This window comes from Talpa occidentalis, unplaced genomic scaffold (genome assembly GCF_014898055.3).
Source record: "Talpa occidentalis isolate TD23 unplaced genomic scaffold, MPIMG_talOcc4v2.1 talOcc4.2, whole genome shotgun sequence".
NCBI classification, from domain to species: domain Eukaryota; kingdom Metazoa; phylum Chordata; class Mammalia; order Eulipotyphla; family Talpidae; genus Talpa; species Talpa occidentalis.
Window position 1 is genome coordinate 15,838,478 of NW_023602073.1, and position 26,553 is coordinate 15,865,030.

Sequence of the window (26,553 nt, forward strand, 5' to 3'; positions counted from 1 at the left end):
GTTTTTTCTGCTCCTTCCCCTGTTCTCTCCTTTACAAAAGGCCAGTTGCAGTTGCCTTGCAGAGCTCACAGATACCTTGGTCATTATTTGGTTTTTATTCTCTTTCGCTTTCATTGTCTAGAGTCTCTGTTGCTGGGCCTTCTAGTTCCTCACTGGTTTTCTCCCAAGGGAGTGTTGCAGAAATCAATGCTGGCCTTCACCCAGGCAAGGGAAGAACAAGTGGTACTTCAGGAATGGTGAGGTCAGGAACATCTTTAGGCTTTGGGGCCTTGTTCTGGGCCAGTCCTGCTTGGGTGAAATTTTATCCACAAGGGGATGGGTAACCTTGTGATACAGGTAACAAGTTTGTCTTTCCCCCATTTCTTGCAATTCCCCCTTATCTAGCACTAACAAGATTAATAGCTTTGTTGTAGAGCGGCCCCGATACAAAACGGGGTGCCTGACTGTGGGTCCTCACCCGCGCGCTTAAAAGGACTTGCCAATACTCTACTGCAGGCACACGTGAAAGGTTCATAAAAGGTTTGTTTACAAGGGAAGGGGAAATGAGGAAATGTACAGCTCAGGGAGAAAAGTGGGAGACAAAGTTTTTAATGAGTCCTACCCGATCCGCCGATCCGGAATCCCAAAATGGCGCTCTGAGAGCTGGTTGCGAGCCAGGAGCCTTGAAGCCAGGAGGCAAGCGATAGCGAGCCACCCCAAGGCCTACGTGTTTTGGTTTTTATATCCAACCTGGCTGCCCAACTTCACCCTTAGGTCCCCGCCAACCTCCATTTGGTGGTGACGGGATTTGTCTTTCCCAATGTCTTGATGGCTTTAGTCTGGAGTGGGGGTGGGGTCCACAAAGCCTGTATGGGATTAGCTCAGGAGATCATTTCCCCTAAGAGCTTGTCTTTCCCCAGTTGTTGCAGCTTCCCCTCCCCTTAATGAGAACCAGCTGGAAATCACCCCTCTCCATGCTGACCCCCTCCCTTAAGAGGATAAATGAGCTGACACCATCAGTCTCTGTGCAGACCCTTCCCCTCCCCTTAATGAAACCCAGCTGGCACTCCTTCCTCTCCGTGTGGAGCTGGCACCCACTTGTCTCTGTGTGGACCCCTCCCCTTCCCCTTCGCAGACCCCAGCCCATCTCCCCCTTGTATCAACACCCCTGTGCTCTGCCAGAAAGCAGGACAGGCCTTTCTGACATGAGTCTGCTGCCCTCCTCACGTGTCCACAAATAAAACCGCTTTCCTTTTCCTCAAACTTGGTTTTCTTTATGTGACTGAGGACAGTGACAAATTCTCAGTAAGAATCAAGGGATTGGGGCCTCTCCTGGTGGCGCAGGCAGTTGAGCCCAGGGCTGTGAAGTTGTCTGCAGCCTCTGCAGCGCCGGTTCGATTCCCGCCTGCCTCAGAGCAACCCACATAGCAAACAGACCTCTCCTGTGTCGCCCGCTGCTCCCCTCAGCAGTGTATTTTGTCAGTCTGCCTGTTTTGCTCCCTGCTCTGTCTCTGGTGAATCCTCTCACTCTCTGGCACCTCTCTCCTGTACCCTGGTTCTTGTGTAAATAAATAAATCTTTTATTTAAAAAAAAGATAACGCCTGCCATTGTGTCTGCCAAGGACGAGGAGCAGCCTCGCAGGAATCTGTCACCAGATGTATCTTCCAGGCACCTCCCCTCCAAGCCCATGGGGCAAGTTGAAGGGGTAGAAGAAAGAGGGAGAGGGGCCGCCTGCTTCTGTGTGATATAGACCCAGGGGGCCACTCAGCACCCCTAGTTCCCAGTAGTGCCTCTTGTTGGGAAGTCCGGTTCAGGGGCTACTGGGACTTGTCATCCAAGGAGGCTCATCTGAGCAGGGGCAGGGAGAAGAGAGCTTCCCCTGCACACACGTGCATCTGTAACTTTAGCACAGACTACTGTGTGCCTGTTGAACACTTACATCACAGCACATGTACAAATGCTTTTTCCCTCATCTCTCTTTTATTAGTTGACCGTGTAAGGCCCTCCCTGCAGAGCCTCTGATGAGTAAAGGGAAAGACTTTCTTGCCTCTGCTACACAGGAAACCCCAGTGTTGTTTGTTATTCCCAGAGGCCCAGTGTCCGTACCCGCTTCTGGAGTCTCAGAGCACTGGAGAGTGAGAGACCCCACCTTCCTGCTCTGGACGCACTCGGACTCTCCCCGAGCTCATCGCCCCTCTAGGGTGTGGCAGGCCTCACTTAGGGATGGTCTCCTTCCTCCGGGCAGGCCACGTATAAAGTGCTCACAGGAAATGATATTCCTGTCAGCGTTTAGATTCTGAATTACAACAAAAAAAATGACAGTCCCAGTAGCCCCCAAAATTAAAAACTAATAAGGAAATTAAAAACTAATAATTCTTTGCGACTGTAACAAAAAATAGAGGGAAAATTAGAAATCGTTTTGCAATATCTCATCAGCCATTAATTCCATTCCTGTACATTTATTTCCTGTGCCTTAGTTTCCACTGATAGGAGTTTAACTTGGAACTTTAAAAATTCGTTGAGGGACCTCCCCTGGTGGCGCAGGCAGTTGAGCACTGTGCTGTGAAGATGTCCACAGCCTCTGCAGCACTGGTTCGATTCCAGCCCACAGGCGAGGGTCCCACATGGCAAGCAGACCTCCTGTGGCACCCGCTGCTCCCCTCAGCAGTGTATTTCATCAGTCTACCTGTTCTGTTCCCCACTCTGTCTCTGATGAATCTTCTCACCCTCCTGGACCTCTGGCCTGTACCCCGGTTCTTGTGTAAATGAATAAATAAATCTAAAAAAAAAAAAAGGAGTTAACCCCACCCAAAGGCCCATGACATGTTTTATGACTCCAGCTTTGTGCCTGAGCTCTTCTCACAACTGCCTGGGAACACAGCCCCAATATTACACTTTAGCAAACTGAGGCCCAGATGAGTGGTGTCGCTTGTCCTCTTAGAAGTAAATTCAGAAATTAGATCTAAGTCAGGCTCTGTGTTGGAAGGTGGAAGACTTATTTTAATCTCCATGTAGTGTCTTCATCAGACCCAGCTGTCCATCTCACTAAAAAGACACTCAAAGTGGTAGCAACATGAAAAAACAGCCAACCCCACACATTTCCATCATCTTCAGAGAGTCAAGATCTGGGAGGGCAGAGACAAAGGGGGAGGACAGCTGAGATACAAGTCAGAAGGAAGGAGCAGTCTGCAGCCTCGAGCCCCTGCATAGGGCCTGGAGTGACGAGGCGACACCTGCTTCCAAGAATTGGACACATTGGCTCAGTGTCCTTGTCATAAGAAACTCAGGACAAACTCAAAGACCTTAGCATATTCCCTTAATCACATGCTCACCAACACGTCACTCGTTTTCCTGAACAGTCATCTCTTCGTCTCTTCGTTCCTGGTGAAGGGACTTTCTTGGGTAAAGGACCCACAGTGTTTTCTGCACGTCCAATTCCAGGGTCTGATAATTTCTTCCCACCTTGGAAGTCCCAGAAAACCAGTGCACAGACTCCTCTTCAGGTTGGTGACACCAGGGGCCTGAGGGTCTAGTCTAGGCTAGGAATGGCAGATGTGAGAGTCAGTTCTCCAGAATCTGAGGTGTGGAGCCTCTTGTGGGACAAAGAAGAGAGAGTGGGTAACGAAGGAATTGAGACTCTGACAGACCTGGCACCTGGGTGTGGGGAGAAGTTTCAAGGGGGAATGGGAAGCCCCGTTTCACACTCCCAGGAGCTCTCATGAATTTTCTCAGAATCTGAACAAGAAAGTGCTCCCATAGTCACCACCGCTTGGAACAGAAAACTCGTTAGGAAAGTATTGGAGTGTCAGAAAAGTCATGACATATTTTCTAGGGCCATCTGCTGCAACAATGTGTCATGACTTTTCCAACACCCAGTATCTCCTTCAGTTCTGTGACTTTTTCTACCAAATGATCAAACCGGAAGAAAAAGTCAAAGGGATCTTTGATTCATAACCAGTTAGTGAGAAGCACAGGTGACAATGTGGGCTTGTGACAGGTGTGAGGCCGGGGGTGGGGTTGGAGACTGTGTGGCACTGAGCCCATAACTTGGGGGTCAGGGGCTCTGTTGGAACTCCGTTATATCAGATTTGAATTGGATTGTGAGACACTCAGGTCAATGGACAAAATGCACACATCAGGAGAGCAGGGTGAAGAGACGTGGTGTGAATGGGGTAGCAATGAAGAGGAAGGAGAAGCAGGAAGTTTTCCTGGATGCACGTGCACCGTTATTACTCACAGGAACTCAGAGACTAGGAGCACAGGTGGTGTTTAGAACTGAAGCTCCTGAGAAGCGAACTAATGAGCAGTAGATTCTTAGAGAAGTGACAGGTAAAGAGAGATGAATTTCTAGGTAGGGAATGACGGGAAGGCAAAGATATGTGGCAAGTGATGGAAGGCAAGGGCTAGTGTTACGTGCTCGTTATGTGGATGGCTGTAGTGCTGCCTCAGGGTTTGATGTGTTCCTGGCAATTCACTTCTATCCTTCCTCATTGGCAAACAAGGGGAGAACCAAGAGTTTCTCCTGTACATTTTTTTACACAACTGCCTTTGGTCCTAAATAATTTTTATGCCAAAGTGGGATAACAGGGCGTGCTCCTTTCAGGATGAGATATTCAGTGACCTCTGTCCTCACATCTTCCCAAACACACAGAGCTGCTGCTCCACGAGCTGTGTGGAATAAAGTGGTTGTTGTGAAGTGGGAACAGTATTTCTCCTTTCTCATTAACTGAGGTTGACAGGAACCAACCTCCTTTAGAGAATACCATTGTTGGAAATTCAGTAGATGTCTTTTCTGCTTTAGTAAGAAAAAACAGTATGTTCTCTTTCTGTGCATGTAATTTCCATGTATAAACCTGGGTCCAAAACTGCAGGTGAGTGACCCAGTCAGTCACTCAAAAGAAATCTGATGCTGGTCTCCTGAGCCCAGCCCTCAGTTTGACTAAATAATCTCTTCATTAAAATTTCTGTTCTACTAAAAGTAAATTTGCTTCATAATAATGATTCTCTCAGTTAATGTAACCCTCATGTCAGTGGTCAAAATAAATATTATTTTTGCTGTCCTGCTCTTCTATGCAGCTGACGGGAGTCTCCACGGGAGACTCTGTTGGTATCAAACACAATGGGAGCACTCAGCCCCCTAGATGTCTGGTCACCCTGCTGGTCAGACCAGGACCCTTGGAAATCAGAGATCTGAACCCCGCGATGGAGAGGTTGATGTATGATCACTGCTGTGCACTCGCTTCCCAGCAGGTCATGCTGATCTTCTGTGAATCTGTGCAGTGGCTGTATCCACTCATTCATTGTGTACTCATTGAGCGTCCATGGAGAACTAGGCACCATTCCAGGTTAGGGGAGAGAGCAGCAAGGAAAACAGACCAAATTTCTTTGCCAGTAGAACTCACATTATTGCCGGGGACCAGCCTCCGGCAAAACGTCGTGTCAGGGGTTCCTGAAAGGATGAGACGGCGTCGGCGAAAACGAAAGAACTGAAACTTAAGGGCTGAGGGGGAGGGAAATGAGGAGACACCGACACTTGGTGAGGTGTTAGTATTTTTTGCCGAGAGACTTAGTAGGTTTTTATTTATTTATTATTAGTAATAATAATAAGGAAATACATTATTATGTGTAAAGCAAAAACAATTAGTATATTATGTTTTCCATAGACTACTGGCCCCTACAGTTCTTAGCTAGACGGCAGCTTTTAAGGTTAACAGATAATAAACCAAACTTAACATTAAAGTTATTTATTTTTTTATTTAGACAATTATTTAAAACAGTGAATAACCGCCAGTGTATTCCTATTAGCTAAAGCCTAAGCATTAAAGGACTATTTTATTTACATGACATTTAGCCGGAGACCAGTTGTTGTTTAGTTATTAGGAAATTTTTTTTTTTTTTTTTTTTTTTTTTACCTAGAAATTTTTTAACTTAAATAGCTTTATATTAAAAACTTTCCCAAGAAACTTCAAGAGAAAACAAAATAGAAGGACCTATTATAATTATTGTATTGTAATGTTTGTCAGGTATGCTCAATAAGTTGTCTTTTATTGTCAAGTAGGCCAAATTGTTTAATAATTAGTTTTTAATTTTTTATGTCATTTGTTTGTAATATACTGATGTATATAATAATGTGCCTAATGTACTTTTTTGGAAATTTTTTTTTTTTTTTTTTTTTTTTTTTATTTATGACCAAGAACAAAAAGTGAAGGAATGTTAAATCTTCAGCCCCACGGTGTGAGGCACAAGGAATCTTTAGCCCCACGGTGTGAGGCTCTTTGGCTTTGGCCCCACGGTGTGAGGCCCTTTGGGCTTTGCTGTTTGTCAGTGTTTTATTTGGCCGGGGCATTAAGGCCTTCTGTAGCACTTTTTTCTTTTTTGTTTTTAGTTATTATTTGTATAGTTTTTAACTTAATACGTGTTTGATTGATAGCATGGAAAAGCAATTTAATAAACAATGGGAAGAGTATTAATATAATTATGGTGACAAGCAAAACAATACTTAAAGTAATAAATGATGGGAACCAGGTGGCCTTAGTGGTATCATGTTGCAAGGAAGCCAGGAAGGAAGCAGCAACTTTTGTAGGTGTGGAGGAGGGGGCATGAGTTAAACTAATTGTCTTAATATTTTTTTGCAGAGTAGTAAGGTTCAGGGAAACGTTTGTATTATTCCAAACACCCAGTAAATGATTTTTGACATTATTTTAAGAAACAGAAGAAGAGTTATAAATATGTGGAGTGACACAAATTTATTTGTAATTAGAATGACATTTGGTAGTCAAATGTGTTTTTATGTGTTGAATTTGATTGCCAATATGTAAAAGTCATTTCTCAAGAACATTTAAACGAGTTTTAAACTTATTATTAATGTGGTCTTGGATAATTAAAGCATGTGTGATGTTACGAGACAAATTATTAACATGGGAGGCAGTGTGAACTTGTTGCACGAGAGCACTAGCAGAAACAGCAACAGAACTAATAATAGTAATAAGTGCCGTAATACCCAGTATAAGTGCCGCTACAAACCTTTTGGAGCGACGCAGTCCCTGTCCCACAAGCTGAAGAGTATACAGTCCAATGTTATTATACCACGGCTGTTGTAAGTTTACAGGGAGCATGACATAAGGAGGTTGATGTAAGATAACAAAAGTAGCTTTAGACAATGAGCCAACAGAGGTAATATAGTTGGTGAGAATACAGTCAGTACAATTAACATGAAAAGTATGGTGATGATAAGTAATGGTTACATGTCCGGCGCCCTCAGTGAGGAGGGCATGAGGGGGGCCCACACAAGCCCGCACGGTGACAGCATGAAGAGAATGTTTAGGTCGGCGAAAAAGCACAGGTGAAGTGGCGGCAAGGAGGCGAAATAAGTCCGGGTATGCACGGGAACCATTTGAAGTGTTGATGATGTAGGTGGGAGTAATTCATCTCGCTGAATACCATCGAGTGATAGGTTTAAGGGGTGGGATGAGGCGATTTTACCGGTTGTAGATGAGCGCATCCTGCAGAAGAAACCTATAATCCTTGGGGACATTAGTGGCAGATGTAACTGCTCCAAAAACTGAAAAATTATAAATAGAAAGATTAGTCTGGTAAGGCTGGTAACGAATTTCTGCAGAGGGAAACCTACAATTATGCCAGGTGGGAAATCTGTGATTTGTGTTAATAATATTTTGGGAATTATTTGAGTTATAAATTGAACAGGCTGGGAGAGTGGAGGATACTGAAACTTGAGCTATGTTTTTATTAGTGTTGCAAGGACCAAGGAGAGATATAAGCAGTACCCATAAATTACTGTTAGGTCCGGAGGAGGAAGGCTTTGAAGTTACTGTTAAAAAATATTTATCGTTAATAGGTAGGCAGCCAGGTAGTTGAGACTTTATATAGACAGGATTGGATGTAAAACACATAGGAGTCGAATCCATGCGTCCCTGAAAAGAAAAGTTATTAGTGTTTTTAAATAAAACAAAAGAGTTTGAATTTCCACCTAGTAAATCAGAATAATTAGTGAACACACGGGGCGAGTGAAATTCCCAAGGAGTGGGATGGAAAAAGGGGGGATCTGGGATGTAAGCCCAATAGGAAACAGAAGGCATGAGAGAAGCAGGAGAAGCTGGTGATATGCTATATGAGAAGATTGTTAGCACGGCAAGGAACATAATTTTTGGGGTGATGCGCGCATTTTGTTGTATAAGTAGTTGTTTAGAATTAGAGGCTAGATTTTTGAGTAAATTTTAATTGTCATGATGAGACGTTTTACGAACCCGAAGGTGGTGCAAGGAAGAGGACAATTTTTCAACAGGGGATCTGGAGCGATGACATCTTGGAGGAGGTGGGTGGTGTCCCAGAGGGCTGCACTTATGCATTTTGGAGCGTTGGTTGTCTAACGGGGGGCGTGTCGGTGAAGGCTTTTGAGACATGATGTCGGATCAGTCTGTCAGGAATTTAAATCGGGCTGTCCGAATTTTGTGGAAAGATACAAGTATAGCCTTTCCCATTTGCTAATAACACATCAGGGCCTTTTCATGTTCCGGAAAGGAGATTTTTTTACATAACTTGAGGTTTAGGGGCCAGTTGGTCAGGATCCCAATGTTTATTAATTGGTGACATTTTTTGAGAATTACAATTTAAATAATTGATGACAAACATAGCATGAGTTAAAATATGATGAGCCGAACTATGTTTAAAATCAGATTGTTGTAGTTTATATATTTGAGACTTTAAAGTCTGGTGGGCTCTTTTAACAATAGTTTGTCCTTGTGGATTATAAGGAATTTTTGTAGAATGAGCAATTTGAAATGAAGCACAAAATTTTTTAAAGGCAGAGGATGTATATACAGGAGTATTGTTAGTTTTAATAGCACAAGGTTTGTCTGCGTAGGCAAAACAAAACATTAGATGTTGAGAGACATCTTTAAAAGCTTTTTCTGTCCGGGCAGTAGCCATAATAACATGAGAAAATGTATTTATGGAAACATGGACAAAACTGAGTCTCCCAAAACTAGTAACATGAGTGACATTTATTTGCCAGAGATTATTTGGTTTGAGGCCTCGTGGGTTCACCCCCATCGGAAGTGAAGGGTGAGTGGTGGGGCAAACCGAGTATTTGTGAACAATTTTTTTGGCTGTTTTTTGAGTTAGATGAAATTGTTTCCGCAATGAAGCGGCATTTTGGTGATGAAGGGCATGATTATTAATTGCCTCCTGTACTGTGAATACTGTTGTTTGAGTCAACAAATTGGCCAATTTATTTCCACGAGCTAGAGGACCTGGTAATTTAGAATGACCATGAATATGGCCAACATACGCTTTGGATGTCCTAGATTTTATTAAAGTTTGTAGTTCCAATAGCTGTGGAGCAATGGTAGTTTTAGCATTAGTAATTACAGCAGTCTCAATATCAGGAAATAATCTGGTTACATATTGGGAATTAGTAAAAAGGTTAAATGGCTGATTTTGTAAAATTTTAAAAACTGTGAGAACTGTAAATAATTTAGTTTTTTGGGCGGAGGTTTTTGTTGTTTGGATGGACTCTGGTTTGTCATTGATAACGAAAGCAGCTCTACCGTTGGAGGAGCCATCCGTAAACACAAGTGCAGCAGGTTTTGGCAAAGGCACAGTGCTAACAATGGTTGGAAAAATAAAAGTTTGTTTCTTAAAGAAATGAAGCACAGGGTTGGGAGGCAAATGAAACTTTATTTTACCCGAAAAAGATTGCAGGGCTATTTGCCAGTCATTACTTAAACTAAGCAAGTTATTAAGTTGTTTTTTTTTTGTAAGGTAAAACAAGAACAGGAAATTTTCGGCCAAAAAGCTCAACGTTCCTATGTCTTTTTTTAACAATTAACGCAGCCACTTGGGAAGCATAGGGACAAACAACCTTTTTTGCAGTAACTGGTAAATGTAACCATTTTAGTGGCCCCTTTTGCCACAAAACACCTGTTGGCGTGTGTGGGGTGGCCAAAATTATGAACTCTCAAGGCTTAGTATAATCTAGCCGTAACAGTTGTTGATTGTTGAGTGTATTATTTACCTTTTGTAAGGCTAGTGTAGCCTCAGGTGTTAATTGTCTAGGGGAGTTAGGATTAGAATTACCTTTTAACACATCAAACAGAGGACGTAAATCAGCAGTGGTTAGCTGTAGATGAGTTTTTATTTAATTTATGTCTCCAAGTAGTTTTTGAAAATTATTTAATGTTTGTAAAGAGTTTGTTTGTAGTTGCAGTTTTTGTGGTGTCACAGTTAAAGAACGAACAATCTTTTTTAAATAATTGATTGGCGGAGAAGTTTGAATTTTTTTTGGTGCCACCACAAGTCCATAACTTTGCAGCAAAGCCACCAGACGGGCCAAGGCCTGATTTAACAAGTTTACTTGAGCATTACTTATTAAAATTTATATAATGAACACAGTAAATGGAAGGGTACTCATCCCTAAAGGATGACAAAACCATATTTACAAATTTTTGACATAAAGTAGGACTGTTTTTCATGCCCTGTTATTCATACCGTTGAAATGGCCTTTTTAAATTTACTGATGGGACACTAAATGCAAATTTTTTGCAGTTTTGGGGATGTAAAGGGATGGTAAAAAAGCAATCTTGTAAATTAATAACAATAACATGTTTATTTTTAGGGATGGCCACAGGTGATGGCAAACCTGGTTGCAAGCATTCCATATTTTGTATAGTGACATTTATTGTTCTTAAGTTTTGTAATAATTTTTATTTTTTTGATTTTTTTTTTTATTACAAATATGGGAGTATTCTATGGGCTGGTAGTAGGGCGAATGTGTCCTTTTATCAGTTGTTTTTGAACCAAAATTGTTACAGCCTGGATTTTATTTTCTGTCAGGGGCCATTGCTCTACCCATACTGGGTCATTATTTTTCCACACAATTGGGTCGGCTGTAACCTTCACAATGGCCCTTTTTATAAATTTGATCCATATCCCAGGCCTTGTCGTGGCTCTCTCTGAGTAACCTCAATGGGAAATACTCGGCCCTCCAACCTTTTTCCTAAACCTTGATTTGGGTTAAAGCCCATTTGTAACATTTGAGCGGTTACCTTATCATTGGGGCTAAATAGGAGCACTCCCATTTGAGAGAGTATGTCTCTTCCCCACAATGTCATAGGAAGAGATGGGACAACATAAGGTTGAAAAGTCCCGGACACCTCTTTATTATTTTAATTTAAAATTTGAGAACTTTTTGTCACATTTTGTGCTGATCCCAATCCGACCAAAGTAGAAGGCGTAGCCTTTGTGGGCCAGGCATTAGGCCAATCACGCCCTGCTATGCAAGTAACATCAGTACCAGTGTTTAACAATTTTTTAATTGTTTTTTTTTTGAATTTTTATAACTTTGGTCGGTCTATTGTCTTTAATTTGTTGGACCCAAAAAGCCATGTCACTGGATTTAAAACTGGAATTATTTTGTGGTTTATTGGATGTAATTTTATTGCCAACTGACACTAGAGGCAGTAAAAGTATTGAGCAATTTTTTGTCCTGGATGAATTTGTATAGTTTGTATTGGAGGCTTTAGTATAACTTTTATTTTACCAGTAAAATTAGAATCAACAACAACCGGTATTACTTTTATGTCTTGCAGAGATGCAGAACCTCGGCCAAAAACAAGCCCCATTGTATTTGGAGGGGGGGGCCCATACACCCCAGTTGTCAACATGGTGTAAGATTGATTAGAAGTTAATATTGTGCGGAGGTGGAATGTAAGTCCAAGCCTGCTCTGTCTGTGGCCCTGCGGACGAGATTAGAGATTGTTTGCCGCTCTGGTCGTTTAGGTTTCCAATTATTTGAGGGGCCTGGGTCGGGCCCCTTACCCAGTTTTTTGACTGTAAGATGTTTTTTGAAAAAACAGTTGGATTGGTGCCCGCAGTAAACTTTTTATTTGGTGGCAACAATGTATTATTTTTATGATATTTAGACCGACAGTTCTTCATTTAATGAAATTTTTTATTACAACGCGGGCAGATAGTTTTTGGAAGTATTATTTGAGAAGGAATTTTACTATTATTTGTTGTAACAGGCGTGTCAGACTGTTGAGGCAAGGCTGGAGGCGGCATAGAGATTACTTTGTTTGGGCAATTTTTACTATAATGCCCTGGCTGTCTGCAAGAAAAACAATTTTCAAAATTTTTGTTTATTTTTCTTTTTTTTTGTTGATCAAGGGAGGCGAACCATTGGCTGCTGGTCTGTCCCTTTAAGGCAGCCGCAATGGCCACACCATGAAGATATGAGGGTGTCACCTCCGAACAGGTTTGAACATATTTATTAATGTCGCCTGTTCGTACAATGGGTCTTAACAATGCCTGACAAGGTGGTGAAGCATTTTCAAAAGTCAGCTGTTTAGTTATAATGTGAGCCGCCTCAGCATTAGGTATAGTTTTTTGGACAGCATTCATTAACCGTGATAAAAAGTTTTGATAAGATTCCTCAGGCCCTTGTTTAATGTTAGCAAGGCCAGAGGTTTTCACTTCACCAGCCGGCAACCGGCTCCATGCAGCAACTGCAGCTTCACGCACGAGACGAAAGACTGGAGGTGGGATACGAATTTGTACATTGTTTTCACACCAATTATCTTGACCCAAAACCATTTTAAGCAGAATTTTACTATTTTTTATTTTTATTTTTTTATTATTATATTTTTTTACCATCCTCCGTGCTTTTTCCTCATAATTTGTCTTTTACAACAAATAATCTCCACCAGACAGACTAGATCTAGCTGTCATCTGTCAATCAAGTGGTGTGAGGAAGTGACTGGCCACTGATTCTACGAGTTGCAAGGTATAAGGACATGTAGTCCCGTAATCGGCAGTTGTTCTTTTTAATTTCTTTAAAAGCTCAAAGGGAAGGGGTTCCCATTGAGGCTGCTCATGGTCATTGTCTACATTGAGCACAGGAAAGCATTGAAAGGTAAAATCACCTTTTTTTTTTTGTTTGTCTCACTGCACCAGCAAAACCAGCTCTAGACATACGAACCAAATCACCAGACAACATTTGTGGCATTGACCTGGACACAGGCTCTGCGTTTTCAAAGGGGTCTGATTGTATATTTGCAGAACAAGGCTTGAGATTAGTCTTAGCTCTAGCCAAATTACTGATATATTTTTTAACAATTTTAGCCAAGTCCGGGCTGGAAATTGAATCAGATTTAGGAATAGATTCATGAAAAGGAGCCAACGCTTCAGTAGAGAGGTTAACTTTGGCTCTAGAATTAATTTTTGACTTTTGAAAAACAATTTTATCATCCAAAGAATCCGAATTACTTTTTTTTAATGCAGCTGGCCAATTTTTGTTTTATTTTTGGTTTTGTATTTTTTGTTTTGCCTCCAGCCTGGCTAAAGCAATTTATTTGTTCAGGCAATTGTTTTGTTAATGACGGGCTGTCAGCCGAGGACCCTTTAATGTCCTCCAAGGATAAGGAAGCAGTAGGCTCAGGTAGCCGTAATTTTTTGAGCTTTTTATTTATCTTTTTCAATTTAGACCCTTGATCTAGCATGTTTTGCAACAGACCCCACAATGAAAAGGCATCAATGGGGACCTTTTCTGGTCCATGGAGAGTATAATAGGATGTCATTTCCTTTCCTACTTTGGCCCAAGTTTTTGCATTCAGAGTACCATCCCTAGGAAACCAAGGACAACATATTTCAACAAAATTTAGGAAACTAGCCAATTGTGCATGAGAGATTTTAAGGCCTTTCTTTGCAAGAGTATACTTAATTATATTAATAAAGAGTCCTTTTTCCTTAGACTCAGTATGGCCCATAGCTTCTCAACGATAAGACACTCACTCGCCTTATTACGGTTCTGACTTACTGTTTCCCTCAAACCTGCTTTTTCTACAGGCGGGTATGCGCCCTACCCTATGGAGCAGATCCTAGCCGTCCCCGCTCGGGAAAGAAATTTTACCTTTCAAGTCCCTGTTTGGGCGCCACTTTCCGGGGACCAGCCTCCGGCAAAAAGTCGTGTCAGGGGTTCCTGAAAGGATGAGACGGCGTCGGCGAAAACGAAAGAACTGAAACTTAAGGGCTGAGGGGGAGGGAAATGAGGAGACACCGACACTTGGTGAGGTGTTAGTATCTTCTGCCGAGAGACTCAGCAGGTCTTTATTTATTTATTATTAGTAATAATAATAAGGAAATACATTATCATGTGTAAAGCAAAAACAATTAGTATATTATGTTTCCCATAGACTACTGGCCCCTACAGTTCTCAGCTAGATGGCAGCTTTCAAGGTTAACAGATAATAAACCAAACTTAACATTAAAGCTACTTATTTTTTCATTTAGAAAATTATTTAAAACAGTGAATAACTGCCAGTGCATCCCTATCAGCTAAAGCCTAAGCATCAAAGGACTATTCTATTCACATGACCTTCAGCCGGAGACCAGCTGCTGTTCAGCTATCAGAACTTTTTCTACCTAGAAACTCCTTAACTCAAATAGCTTCATATTAAAAAATTTCCCAAGAAACTTCAAGAGAAAACAAAATAGAAGGACCTACTATAATTATTGTATTGTAATGCTTGTCAGGTATGCTCAATAAGTTGTCTTCCATTGTCAAGTAGGCCAAATCGTTTAATAATTAGTTTCTAATTTTCCATGCCGTTTATTTGCAATATACTGATGCATATAATATAGTGCCTAATGTACTTTTTTGGAAAATTTTTTCTTATTTATGACCAAGAACAAAAAGTGAAGGAATGTTAAATATTCAGCCCCACGGTGTGAGGCACAAGGAATCTTCAGCCCCACGGTGTGAGGCCCTTTGGCTTCGGCCCCACGGTGTGAGGCCCTTTGGGCTTCGCTGCTTGCCAGTGTCTTATCTGGCCGGGGCATCAAGGCCTCCTGCAGCACATTATATTTCTATAATAGTTAAACAAAATAGACTCTTCTTAAAATGACTCTTGTGGTGGAGGGAGGAATAAAGGAGAACAATGATTAACCTGGAAATAAGGCTGAAGAGTACCAGAGAAGGAGGCCCTTGGGAAGGTGAAGATGTGGGAACCCGTGTTCATGTTGTAAAAGGACACAAGTCCAGCCTCACAGGCCAGAAAAACTCCCACCAGCAAGGGCTGCTCCTTCAATGCAAGGGGAGTTGGCGGAGAGGTAAGGGCCATGTAGCCATTCTCCTGGCAGAGTCTGATGGCCCAGAAGCCAGACTGAGGCTCTGGGGTCCTGACAATGAAACTCTGCTCATTTGCCAGACAAACTCCTATGTCCCACCCTGATCCCTCTCCCACATCCACTTCAAAGTAATGTCTTCCTGAGGTGAAGCCCTCACAGCCCAGGACACAGGGTAAGAAACAGAATCTCCTAAAACTGAGATGCTTCTCCTGGGGGCTGCCACGGGTCACTTGTCTCTGATCCTTAGACAGAATTAGTTCACAATGAGCTGTTTCTGGATCCAGAGTCACGCTGACTGATAAAAGAGAAAGACACATTTTATTTGCTGAGAAGACAGAACTTCAAATACAAATACAACCAAATATAACCATCAAATAAAACCATCCTGGATTCAAGTGCATCTCAGTTCTTTTAGCTCTGTGAGTCACTTTCTGAGGCTGCATAATATAGTAGGAAATCATCACACCTGAACAGTGATGGTGGGGAGGATTGAAGGAGCTAATGGATGCCTAGTGCTTGGAGACATTCCTTGTATTTGGTAAGTAACCAATATGTGGAAGTCATATCCTTGAGCTTATTTGAAGACATAATGGCCTTGCCATGAAATCTCTAGGGGATGCCTTCTAGAAGATGAGGACAGCATCTCTTCCATAGTCAGAAAGAAGCCAGGATCATGGGCTCTATAATCATAGGAAGTGAATTCTGCCCACTATCAGAGGCAGCTTGGAAGTGGATTATTCTCCAGTCTAGCCTCCAGAGGGGAGCACAGCCCAGCCAACACATTCATTGCACTCTGTAAGGCCCTGAGCATAAGTCCTAGCAGATGTGAGCCACACATATCTAAACCACAAACCGCTGAGATAATATGTCTGTTGTTTTAAGTGACTGAATATTCTATAACCACAGAGAATCATGTAGCTTCATTCATATATTACAGCCAAAGGAATTATTAAAACATTTAGTTTGTGGGCCTCCCCGGTGGCGCAGCGGGTGAGCGCTGGGTTGTGATGCTGCCCGAGGCCTCTGCAGTGCCAGTTCGATTCCCGGCTGCTCCCTGGCCACAGGAGGAGGGTCCCACATGGCGCGCAGACATCTCCTGCCGCCCGCTGCTCCCCTCAGCAGTGTACTTCAGTCCTTCTGCCTGCTCTGCTCCCCTCTCTGGCTCTGGTGAATTCTCTCACCCTACCGCGCTTCTGACTATACCCAGTGCATGTATAAACAAACAAACAAACAAATAAATAAATAAAATCTTAAAAAAAAAAAAACAATTTAGTTTGAATTTTCTAATTGTGGACATATGGAATATGGCAAGCACCAAATAGGAATCAAGGTTTCTGAATTGGTAATACTGGCTTTCATTAAGATTCAAATGTTTGTGGCATCATAATTCATTTTCTCCTTAGTCCTGAATACTGATCTGTCTTTCTTAAATTTCACTGAATGTTGAATGACATGTTAACAATAAACATTATGGTGCAGATTGTTCTATATACTTTACACCTGCTGTTGCATTCCATTTTCATGAAAACTCACTGAATTAAGATCTGTTCATATTCGTATTTTTCAGAATGGGAAAATGAGGTAGTGGTTGGCCTGGTTGATACAGCAAATCAACAGGAGAGGAGGAATTTGAAGAGCCTGAAGAGATAACAGCTTGCTACTTCCTTGTCTCCACCCAAGGGAGCCTGTTCCTGACCCACTGAAAACAGCTCAGCAACCTCTCTGCCTACGAGTCTGAACAGGACAGGTAGGAAGCTTGGCTACCATTAAGGGGCCTTTGCTGTGAAGGATTAGAGCAGTTATTTCCTTCACATACCTTGGTAGCGCTGTAACATTTTCTTCAAATCAAAGTAAAGCTGAGAAAAATTGCATACAGTTTGAGAGTCCAGAGAGATGACCTCTGGTATTTTCAGCTTCACATCTGAATGCCTAGAATAAACAGACAACAGACCTTCTGCAGTGGACGTTCCATTCAGCTCTGGACGCCACACATACTCACTTCCCCTTAACCATGTGTTCAGACAGACTTACCTTTTCAATGTGTCTTTCACACCCTACGGTGAAAACAAAGACAGGTGAGTGTGGGAAAATCAGTATGTCATGTCACTTGACACAGGGGGTTACTTGCTATGAGTACTCCACCCCAGGAAGCAGAGAGACTCAGGTGAGATACCCAGGCATTTGATTCCCATCCCAGTCCCCTAGGATATTCCCTGCCAGTGTGTGTGAGTGTGTGATCACACTTGCTCAGGCTTATGGGGAGTCATGGAGTCTGCATTCACAGTAGCCTGTGACCTCGGGGACTTGATCATGTTACCTTTTGCTAGAAGTGACCTAATTTCCTTCTGAAGAGCCCATATCAGAGATCACTGATGACAAAGGTCCTCAGTGGGGAATCCATTTCCAGACCCTGGTGGTGAGGCTGAGGCAGCAGGTGTCACCTGCTGAGGGTGCTGTCACACTACATCCTCATCCTCACAGTGTAACTACCAGTCCTGCAATAGCAGCTGGAGTCGAAGCACTTATGTTCAATGGCTGGAAGCTTCAGGCAGCTGAAAGCAGGTCCCATAAGAGCTTATGGACCAAGATAATATTCATCAGGAGGTTATCATTTATTTCGGCTGCCCCATTCTATTCAAGAGATGGTTAGAAAGAGTCCCACGAACAGTTGACAAGGGCAAATAAATGGCAGGAATTTTTGCTGTTGTTCTATAAAACCAGGAAACCACCACATCTATCCAGAGAAAATTTAAATTTCTGATCACATGCTGACCCTTGGACCTGCAAGGCCGCCAGCGTACATGGATATAGATTTTAAAGAATGTTTCTTTAATTTCAGTGCCACAATTAAGTGAAGTAGACAGGTCTCAGAAATCTCCCCAGGCTCCCTCATCATTCTCCACTCAATAGTCAGGAACAGATAAATCTCCTTTCTTTCCTAGAAGTTCTCAGCCTCTCTTACCTGCAGCAAATTCTGGGCTGATCCTTGACATTTCTTCTCTAATTTCAGGATAAGGTTCTCAAATTCAAAGCTCTGCTTTACCAGACTGGCTTCACCTTCCTGCAGTCTCCTCAGCAGCTGCTTTTTCTCTTTCTTTAGTCTCCTTAAATAATCCCTCTCCTCCTCATGGAGGAAGTAGTGGAGATTCCTAAACTCAGACTGGATTACTTGTCTCCGAAGCTCTATGTTCTCCTAGAATCAAGGAAGTGGGCAGAAAAGGGGGAAACAAACCAAACATACCTCTATGGTAAGTCAGTAAACACAGGAGAGACCGAGACAAAGTGCAAATCTACTCACCCACAGGAGGAAAGCAAACTTTAACACATGCCCAACTGATGTATCATGAAGATTCATAGAGAAGGACATGAGCCAAAGAGCAAAAAGGAAAGACCGTATGAGTCTTCTCATATGTGGTCCTAGTCAAATTGAGAAACAAAAGACGTAGAATGGTGGCCGCCAGGAGCTTGGAGGAAGAAGCAATGGAGTTATTGTTAATGGACATAGTTTCTGGTTTGAATGCTGGAAAAGTTCTGCAGAGGGAAAGTGGCAATGGCTGGGAACAAACTTAACACAATGCACTGGGCTGTTCAGTTAGAAATGAGTAAAATGGCAATGTCAGGTAATGTGTATTTAGCACAAAAACCCCAGAAAAGTTTTCTTAGCTTCTGTGGGTCATTTTCCTCTGGGCACTGGAGCTCAAAAAGTGTCCAGCTCCCTCTGCAGAGTCAAGTCCAAGAGGCAGACACTCAGATGTGGGAAAGTTGGTCCTAGCTCTGTTGGCACCTGCTCACTTCCCTTCATCTCATCCAAGAGATAAAAGAAGGAGAGGATAGGAGTCGCAGAATCATGAAATTTGCCAATATCAAATTTTAGGGGGAAAGGATGTCCTAAAGCTAATTCCATACAGGCTTTGTGGACTCCACCCCCAGCCCAGGCCAAAGCCAAAGACCCTGGGAACTCCAAATCCCATCACCACCAAAGGGAAGGTGGCTGGGACCTGAGGGTGGGGTTAAGCAGCCAGGTTGATATAAAGCCAGACACGTGGGCTTTGGAGGGGGTCCCCCATTTTGGTTCTCCACCAGCTCGCAGGTCCGGCCAGCTCTGAGAGTGCCTTTGGGTTTCCCGGTCAGCGGATCGGGTAGGACGCATTAAAGACTTTATTTCCCTATTTTCTCCCCAAGTTGTACATTTTCTTTATTTCCTTTTCCTTTGTAAATAAACCTTTTATTAACCTTTTGTGTGTGCCTGTAGTGGAGTATTCATAAGTCCCTTTTAAGCGCGCGGGTGAGGACCCACAGCCAGGCAACCCGTTCAATATCAGGGCTGTCCTATAACAGCAGAACTTATCATTTGTAAGAGAAAACCAAGAGTTAGTGGGGATATAAGAAGCTGTGGGGGGGAATTTCTTCAAATAAAGGTTGTAACAAATATAAATGAGCCTGAATTTAAGACTCATTTAAGACTCTATGATTTTCAACAGGTGGAGGTCTGGATAGTTACCAGAAATATTATTGCCTTAAGCCAGGACTCAGTTACCATCCTTATGGATGAAACTAAGAAAACCACTGAGAGACCCAGTTTCCTCTGGAGAGGAACAGAGTGTAATTTCCATGGGTACTTTCTCAAGTCACACAGTGCTTCAGTGACTGTGATGCTGTGGTAGATGTTGTGGCACTGACATGGTTCCTTATTTGATGTGTAGCAATAGAAGTTCTCCCCACTACCCCAGATTCCAGAAGGGAGGAGACAGAGGTAGTTGCAATGCTACAGTGACAGGGATCTCCACTTGCCAGTTCCTAGAAAGGCCCTCCAAACTCAATGAGGATTTTAAAATGAGGATAGGAGTGAAAGGTAGGGCATGGTAAAGAAAATGAGAACCAGGATAAATTTCTCAAAGGAAGGGAAAGTTTATTGAGCCCCGGACAGACCTCATGCACCCAAGGTGGGGGTCAGTGAAGCTGCGCGTGTTGTTAGAGGGAAGCAGGGTTTTATAGGGTAAGGATAGGTCAGGTGGGAAGTTGGGTTAGTAGGGCCATTAAAGTTTGTAGGACGCAAAAAGTTTTGTGGGGCAGGTAGAGTTTCTTTCTCTGAGAAGAGACTCATAGGGGGAGGGGGAAGGCTCATTGTCTGAATCCTCCAGGCAGGTATCTGCATTCTTGCCCCCCAGGTGGGCTTCCTGGTAGGCTTTTGCATTCAGGCCTCCTGCATGGACCTTTCAAGGAGGAGTTTAAATTTCACATTTGACCATCTACAAAGAATAGGACAAATGTGGGAAGATACCCTGAAAGAGGAAAATGACTCATAAATTTGATTACTAAGGCATGGATTACATCCATATTTCCATAAAAGAATGTGTCTCTGATCCTGCAGGGGCTGGTCAGCCACAGACACTGTCTTAGAGACCCACAGTCTACAGTGCAAGTGTGTAAGTTCTTGCAGAGCTCTATCCTCATCAACAGTCTTACAAGCTTGAGTTATGGGATTGTCTCCTGCACTGGTCCTCTTATTTGTATTCACTAAAGTTGATATTGGAACCAGGAATGTAGAGGGTCAGACCATGTACTGAGGTAAATGTGCCCATGTGAGTTCATGATCTTCAGACAGGAGGTAATTTCAGTCATTGAAAACTTGAAAAGTAAGGAGCACAAGATTTGTGATTCTCCTGACTGAGGTTTAGTGTAACAGGGTGGTCCCCAGGAAAGCAGGAGGTTCCAGGTTCCCTGCCCCACCCAAATGGAGAGGGGAGCTGAGCAGGAAGAGAAGAATTTGGGAATAGAAGAAGTTGCAGAGGAGACTGAGGAAGGAAGCAGGATGGAGCCATAAGGAGACCTGGAGGAGGCACATGGAGCCTAGAGACATGTGAAGAAACTACACTTGCCTTTTGGTCGAGGACTGGGTGACACAGATGTGGGTGAGACCCGTGGGGAGGTGACAATGGCAGCTTTTATCTTGATTTTGATTTTGCTCTTTTCCTTCCGGGCGTGTCTGGTTGTTTCTGACCCTTTTTTGGGGGTCCCCACTGGAAGGTGCTTTAGACTTGTGGCAGGCTTTGGGGCCTTGCTCTGGGCCAATCCCTTTTTGATGGAGTTTTACATACAAGGGGACGGGTAACTTTGGGTGCTTCATTTAGAAACTAGATTCTTTGTCTTTCCTGTATTGTTTCCTGATTGTATTAAAGTTCCTTCCCATTAAAGTCTCCTATGTTTTGTGTTGATGCGGCGGATGGCAAAATCCATTTAGAATAGGCAGGTTTGCGGGGTTTGGGCTGCCCCTCTCCCTGCACTGTAACATTAGGACACCTAGCCAATTACTATTAATAGAAATAGAAAGCAGACTAAAATTCTCCTAGATTCAGACAACAAACTGCAAATATTAAAGAAAAAGGCCTATTCTTTGGGTTTCTACAGTTTGGTCTGATTTAATGAGAATAAATCATCAATGAGTACTTTTCCCAATCACCATACCCCTAAATTCTAGACTAGAAAATAGTTTGAGATCAAGAAAATCAAATTCTTACCTCCCATTGTCTTATTTCATCTTTTTTGAACAACTTCAGACTCTTACAGAGGTCTTGCTCTCCCTTCAGTTTTGTCACAATCTCCTGGAGCTTTTCCTGAAGGAAAAATTGGGTGAGTTATGGTTTGTCCATATCATAACTCTCATTTGGTCCTAGAAGAATCCCAGCCTCCAAGATGTACAATAACGCTGAGTTTATTTTTGAGTCCCTTGGCTTTCAGAAGAAGCAACATAAGGGCATTAATGTAACTCATGCCCTCAGTGGCCCTGGGCAGTGGCAGGATTGTAACATCTCTCTGTGCTGTAGGTGATCTGTGATTTCCAGCTCATCTGCGGACCATAGACTAAGCTGTTGACATTACTGCAGTCTGCCAGGGACATGCTGCATAAAGTACAAGATTATAATCATCTAAAAGTACATTTTATAAAATAATGTGCTGGACCATTCATAAAACAGAGTGTTTGAAACACGTACAACTGTTTACATGTGACCCTGAGTCAGGTAGGAGAGCCCAGGATGGCAGCTGAAGGGACAGAACCAGTTCATGTTGGGGGGGAGCTCTGCTGTCACCTGAAGAACTGTCATGATGTCAACTTAGAGTGATTAGTTTCCATACCTATCTCTAGGGTTACCTGTCACACCTTTTCTCACATTTTCAGCCTCCATTGAGAGATGGGGAAACCATTCACGTAGACAGTACGAAGTCGCTCACAGCTTCCCATCTAGTAAGAACTGAAACTCTTACTATAGTTTGACCTCTGCAGTCTGACTCCTGAGTCCACGTCCATCACCTTTTGTTGCTTTTTTTTAACTACTTGGTGGGCAAGTTATGGGATCTGTCCCATTACAGCAAAGAGCTGATCATGGGGTTACAGGGGGAGGTGAGTGCTCTGAGGGTGCTCAGGACTGACACGCCCTGACACAGGATCCAGAACTGTCACACAAGACACAGGCACATCAAGGATGAGGGGACACAGAACCCCACACTGGGGATGTTTCCTTCAAATGTCACCAGGGCAGAGGAGGAAGGAATCCTGCTTGCTCATTCCTCCACAGCACAGGGAGCCTCACTTTAGCAGCTATTGTGTGAGAAACAGAGGAGGTGCTTAAACCTCTCAAGGCTTCATCACTCACGATTTCTAAATCCTTTAACTGTCCTTCTTAATCCTTGCTAAATGTGTTTCCATCCCCTTTTCTTAGAGGACTAACTTTGATTTTACTCCTTGATGTTTATTTTATGAACTCAGAATGTTCTTTTAAATGTCAACCTAATATTTCCCTCCACAAATAAAACCCCAACTTTGGACCAGGATTTAGTCTCTGAGAAATACCAAATTCCTTCTTAATTTCCTTTCTCATGGCCTTACCTGCCCTTCCGATCTCACGCCCCCTGACCAGGTACTAGCTAGTCAGGTAAGCTCTCGTGACACGGGTCCCCCTGAGTTGGAATCCTCACTCTTCCACACACCGTTACTTTGTATGTGTCTTTCTGGATTCAGTTCTGGGCAGTCTCCCCCTGCACCCATTCCCACCCCTTGGTGCCACCCTCACCACCCACGCCAAGGGACATCAGGTGTCCTGTGTTTCTTCCTCACTCCTTATACCGTGGGTATCTAAAAGGCTGTGGTTCTGACCGCTGGGGTTTCAGAACTTTCCTGTGCTCTTGCAAGCTGTGGTGTCCCAATTAAATATTTGAGGTGAGGCCATGAACGAGGCTGGTGTGGCAGAGAGCAAAATCTATTGTCCAGGAGAAGATCATTAAGGAAGTTCTTAGAGGAAAGGATTCTGCTCAACTTTTGAAGGTCAAAATGGACACAGGGTGGACATGTAATAAATTCAACATGGACGTGTAATAAACTATTTCAGGAAAATGATATGGTACAGATTTATTTTAGGGTCAGGATAATGGTTTTCATTCCAACTGATTGGAGTGAAATGCACAACCTGAGAGGCAGTCCTTGCTAAAGTCTCTGGCTACTCACCTTGTAGCCTGGATACACGTCCTCCACTAGAGCCGTGCGGTGTCCTCTGTGCTGGGGGGAGCGCTCACAGAGCAAGCAGATGGGCTGCCCGTCGTCCTCACAGAACAGGTGGAGCCGCTCCCCGTGCTCCTCACACAGCCTCTCACGGTCAATCTCCTTGAGAGTTTGAATGAGGTTTTCTAGTTGCTTGTTGGATCGGAGACTCTCCCTTTGAAATGGTATCTGGCACAGGGGACATTGGGACTCCCTCTGGGATGACGTCCCTTGTACGTTCTGAAGGATTCCCTCTATGCACCGGCGGCAGAAGCTGTGCCCACAGTGGATGCTCACGGGCTCTGTCATCACCTCCAAGCAGATGGAGCACGTGGCTTCCTCCCTCATCTTCTTGGTAGCTGTGGCTGAGGCCATGGCCCTTCCTGAAAAGCTCAAATATCAGGTTAGAGGCAGAGATGAAGTTGACAGGATTTTCCAGAGTGAAGGACAGAAGCCTCACCTGAACCTCTGCGCCTGCACAGGTGTGGAAGACTTCTCCCTGGAGAGAGAAATGGATGCGATTTGAAAGATGTCTCGCCTGTTCCTCTGTGGTAGAATAGGGTGATCCCAGTCATATTTGCCCACTTCAGTTTAGATTAAAATTCAGTCACATTTAAATTCAGTGTTTCAGTCTCACCAGCCATGATTAAATGCTTCACATCTGAGAATGGTCCCAGGATATCCAAGCACAGAATATTCATCACGGGAGACAGTGACAGTGCTCAGGTACTAACAGAGCTAGAGAAGGAAAGAGGGGGCTCCCAAAAGTCTCAGGAGAGAAGAGAACTCAGGGAGGGAGAGCAAAACTCTCTTCATGTCTAATGAGCTTCGGGAGGAGTCGGCTCTGATTTACTTCTTTGTACTGCTAGCAACACTGAGGTGAATGGTTGGGGAGCAGTGTCCATGGGAACAATGCCCTTGACTCTCCCCATATACCCATGTAGGGTTCTGTGGACCCCACAAAGTAAAAGGGGCTCCAGGTTATTCAAGTTCCCATGGAGCCCACACTGAGGCAGGGGAACTAGAGAGAGTGGTAGAGAAGGTGTTGGTGCTGGAGCAGAGACCCTGGGCACAAGGGAGGTGACTGTCTCCCTCCAGGGGAGGACAGGTCTCCCAGGACAAGGTCAGTGCTGCACCTCCCCCTGCAGTGACCTTTAGGGCTAATGGCTTTCGCCAAGGTCCCTAGGTCTGGCTGGGCAAGGAACCAGCATGCAGGAGGAGAACAGCAAAACTCCCTAAAGCAGGGGAGTACAGCAAAGTTCCCTGAAGACATGGATAAGACAGAAGCTTATCAAAGGATTACGACCACCAGGAGCTAAAACCTTATCTTGTCTTTCTAGAACTACAAACTTTATCCCTTTATTGTCTTTCTAAACTTCCTTCTTTCTTCTATAAAGGTCATTTTTTGTTAATTAAAAAATCATATGAAATCCTTAACACAAGGCTGACTCAAATGAAACGTTACTAAACCCTGTAATAATTAAAATATAGTTTAGGTGAAAAAAGTAGTTAGTAAAACAAAAAATGCGATCATATAATTTAAAAACAAAACTAATGGATTTTCTACATAAGAATGAGGCTAGGTCCAAATGTAAACCACTCAGCGATAAGCTAAATCCATTCACTGCTCCTGTATATATACTGGCGACTAACTTAAATGAAATTGCACTCAGATTTACACTCTCTCTTGAAGTGTGTCTGTTTGTCATTTCTTCAGTCTAATCCCTGACCACCCTGCACGTTTCTTTCAACCCTGAGACAGCCTCATCGTCTACTGCTGTGCTGGTCCGCGGCAGTCAGGATGCCTGAGGCAGAGGGAATTTGCAGAACCAGGATGTGGGGAGGCAGGAAGCAGAGGGCAAGACCAGACCATTGTGGGCTCCTGTCCTGGACCCCCCAGTGTCCACCAGTGAGGACTGAGAGTTGGAGACAGAGCAGCAGGGACCAGAGCAGAGGGTCTGCCCTTCCCCACAGCGGCAGCTGCTCAGGCTCCCAGCCCTGCTGCCCTCCCCTTGCCTGGAGTATGTGGGGAGGTGCTGAGGGAGGAAGTGAGAGACCTTTCCTTTGCACTCACGGGGCCTGGACCAAAAGCAGATTCAACCCAAGGAACTGGATGGATTATTTCCCCCTATTTTCAGGACTAGCCCTTGGAGCAGGAGCACGTCTCTGCAGACTGCCCTCCCACGGAGGAGAATTCTCCCAGGGGCTGCACCAGCCTTCCTTAGGCCTGGGGTTGTGCTCCTTGGGATGCCCTTCCTCTGAACCCCAATTGCCTACCCTTCACTCCCATCACACCCTGATCTGAGACATGAAATGGAGTCTTGAAAGAGAAAGCAGAGTGGGAGAGAGCTTGAAAGCAAGTCCCGAGTAATTTGACTTGGCTGAGATCCTTTTATTGCCTCCCACCACACACACACAGACATCACAGAACACCCCAGAGCAAACCTTGGCCTGGACTTTGCACTCCTCCTCACAGGGCAGTCAGTCACAAAATCTCTGCCAGTCCCTCTGCAGCTCCACTTCCGGATTCCTGGAAGGGAAGTTCCTCTGACTAGAGTCAACTCAGAAATGAAACTGATGTGGGGGCGGGTCCAGACATATGAGGGAGGAGACTTGTCAAAATGCCAGAAGTGTTACCCTCAGGAATCCTGCCTGGAGGGTCTGGTAGGAAGAGCACCCTTCCTTCAGAGCAACAACAGAGGGAACAAATTATAATGTCATCATGACTTGACACAGCGCGTGGGGCAGGCCCCTCATGGGGAAGGGAGAGGCCCCTCTTGAAGCATCAGATGCACAGAGAGACGTCCCAGTTCCCATGATGACTTCTGGCATCTCCCTCCACCGTCACTGTCGTGGATGAGACTCTGCACCTGGCACAGCTCATCCCGAGTTTTCTTGT

At 43.8% G+C, this 26,553-nt stretch overlaps 1 protein-coding gene across 1 annotated transcript; it reads right to left on the reverse strand.

The window, feature by feature from the left end:
- Positions 1-13,741: 13,741 nt before the first annotated feature.
- On the reverse strand, positions 13,742-26,205 carry LOC119251735 (E3 ubiquitin-protein ligase TRIM38-like). Its single transcript, XM_037519000.2, has 8 exons — positions 26,100-26,205; positions 24,115-24,153; positions 23,622-24,037; positions 21,640-21,735; positions 18,084-18,314; positions 17,153-17,175; positions 16,938-17,050; positions 13,742-15,416 (listed from the first exon to the last, which is right to left on the reverse strand). The coding sequence occupies exons 3-8, from the start codon at positions 24,027-24,029 to the stop codon at positions 14,890-14,892; spliced, it is 1,398 nt and encodes a 465-aa protein (XP_037374897.1). The 5' UTR covers positions 24,030-24,037; positions 24,115-24,153; positions 26,100-26,205; the 3' UTR covers positions 13,742-14,889.
- Positions 26,206-26,553: the final 348 nt, after the last annotated feature.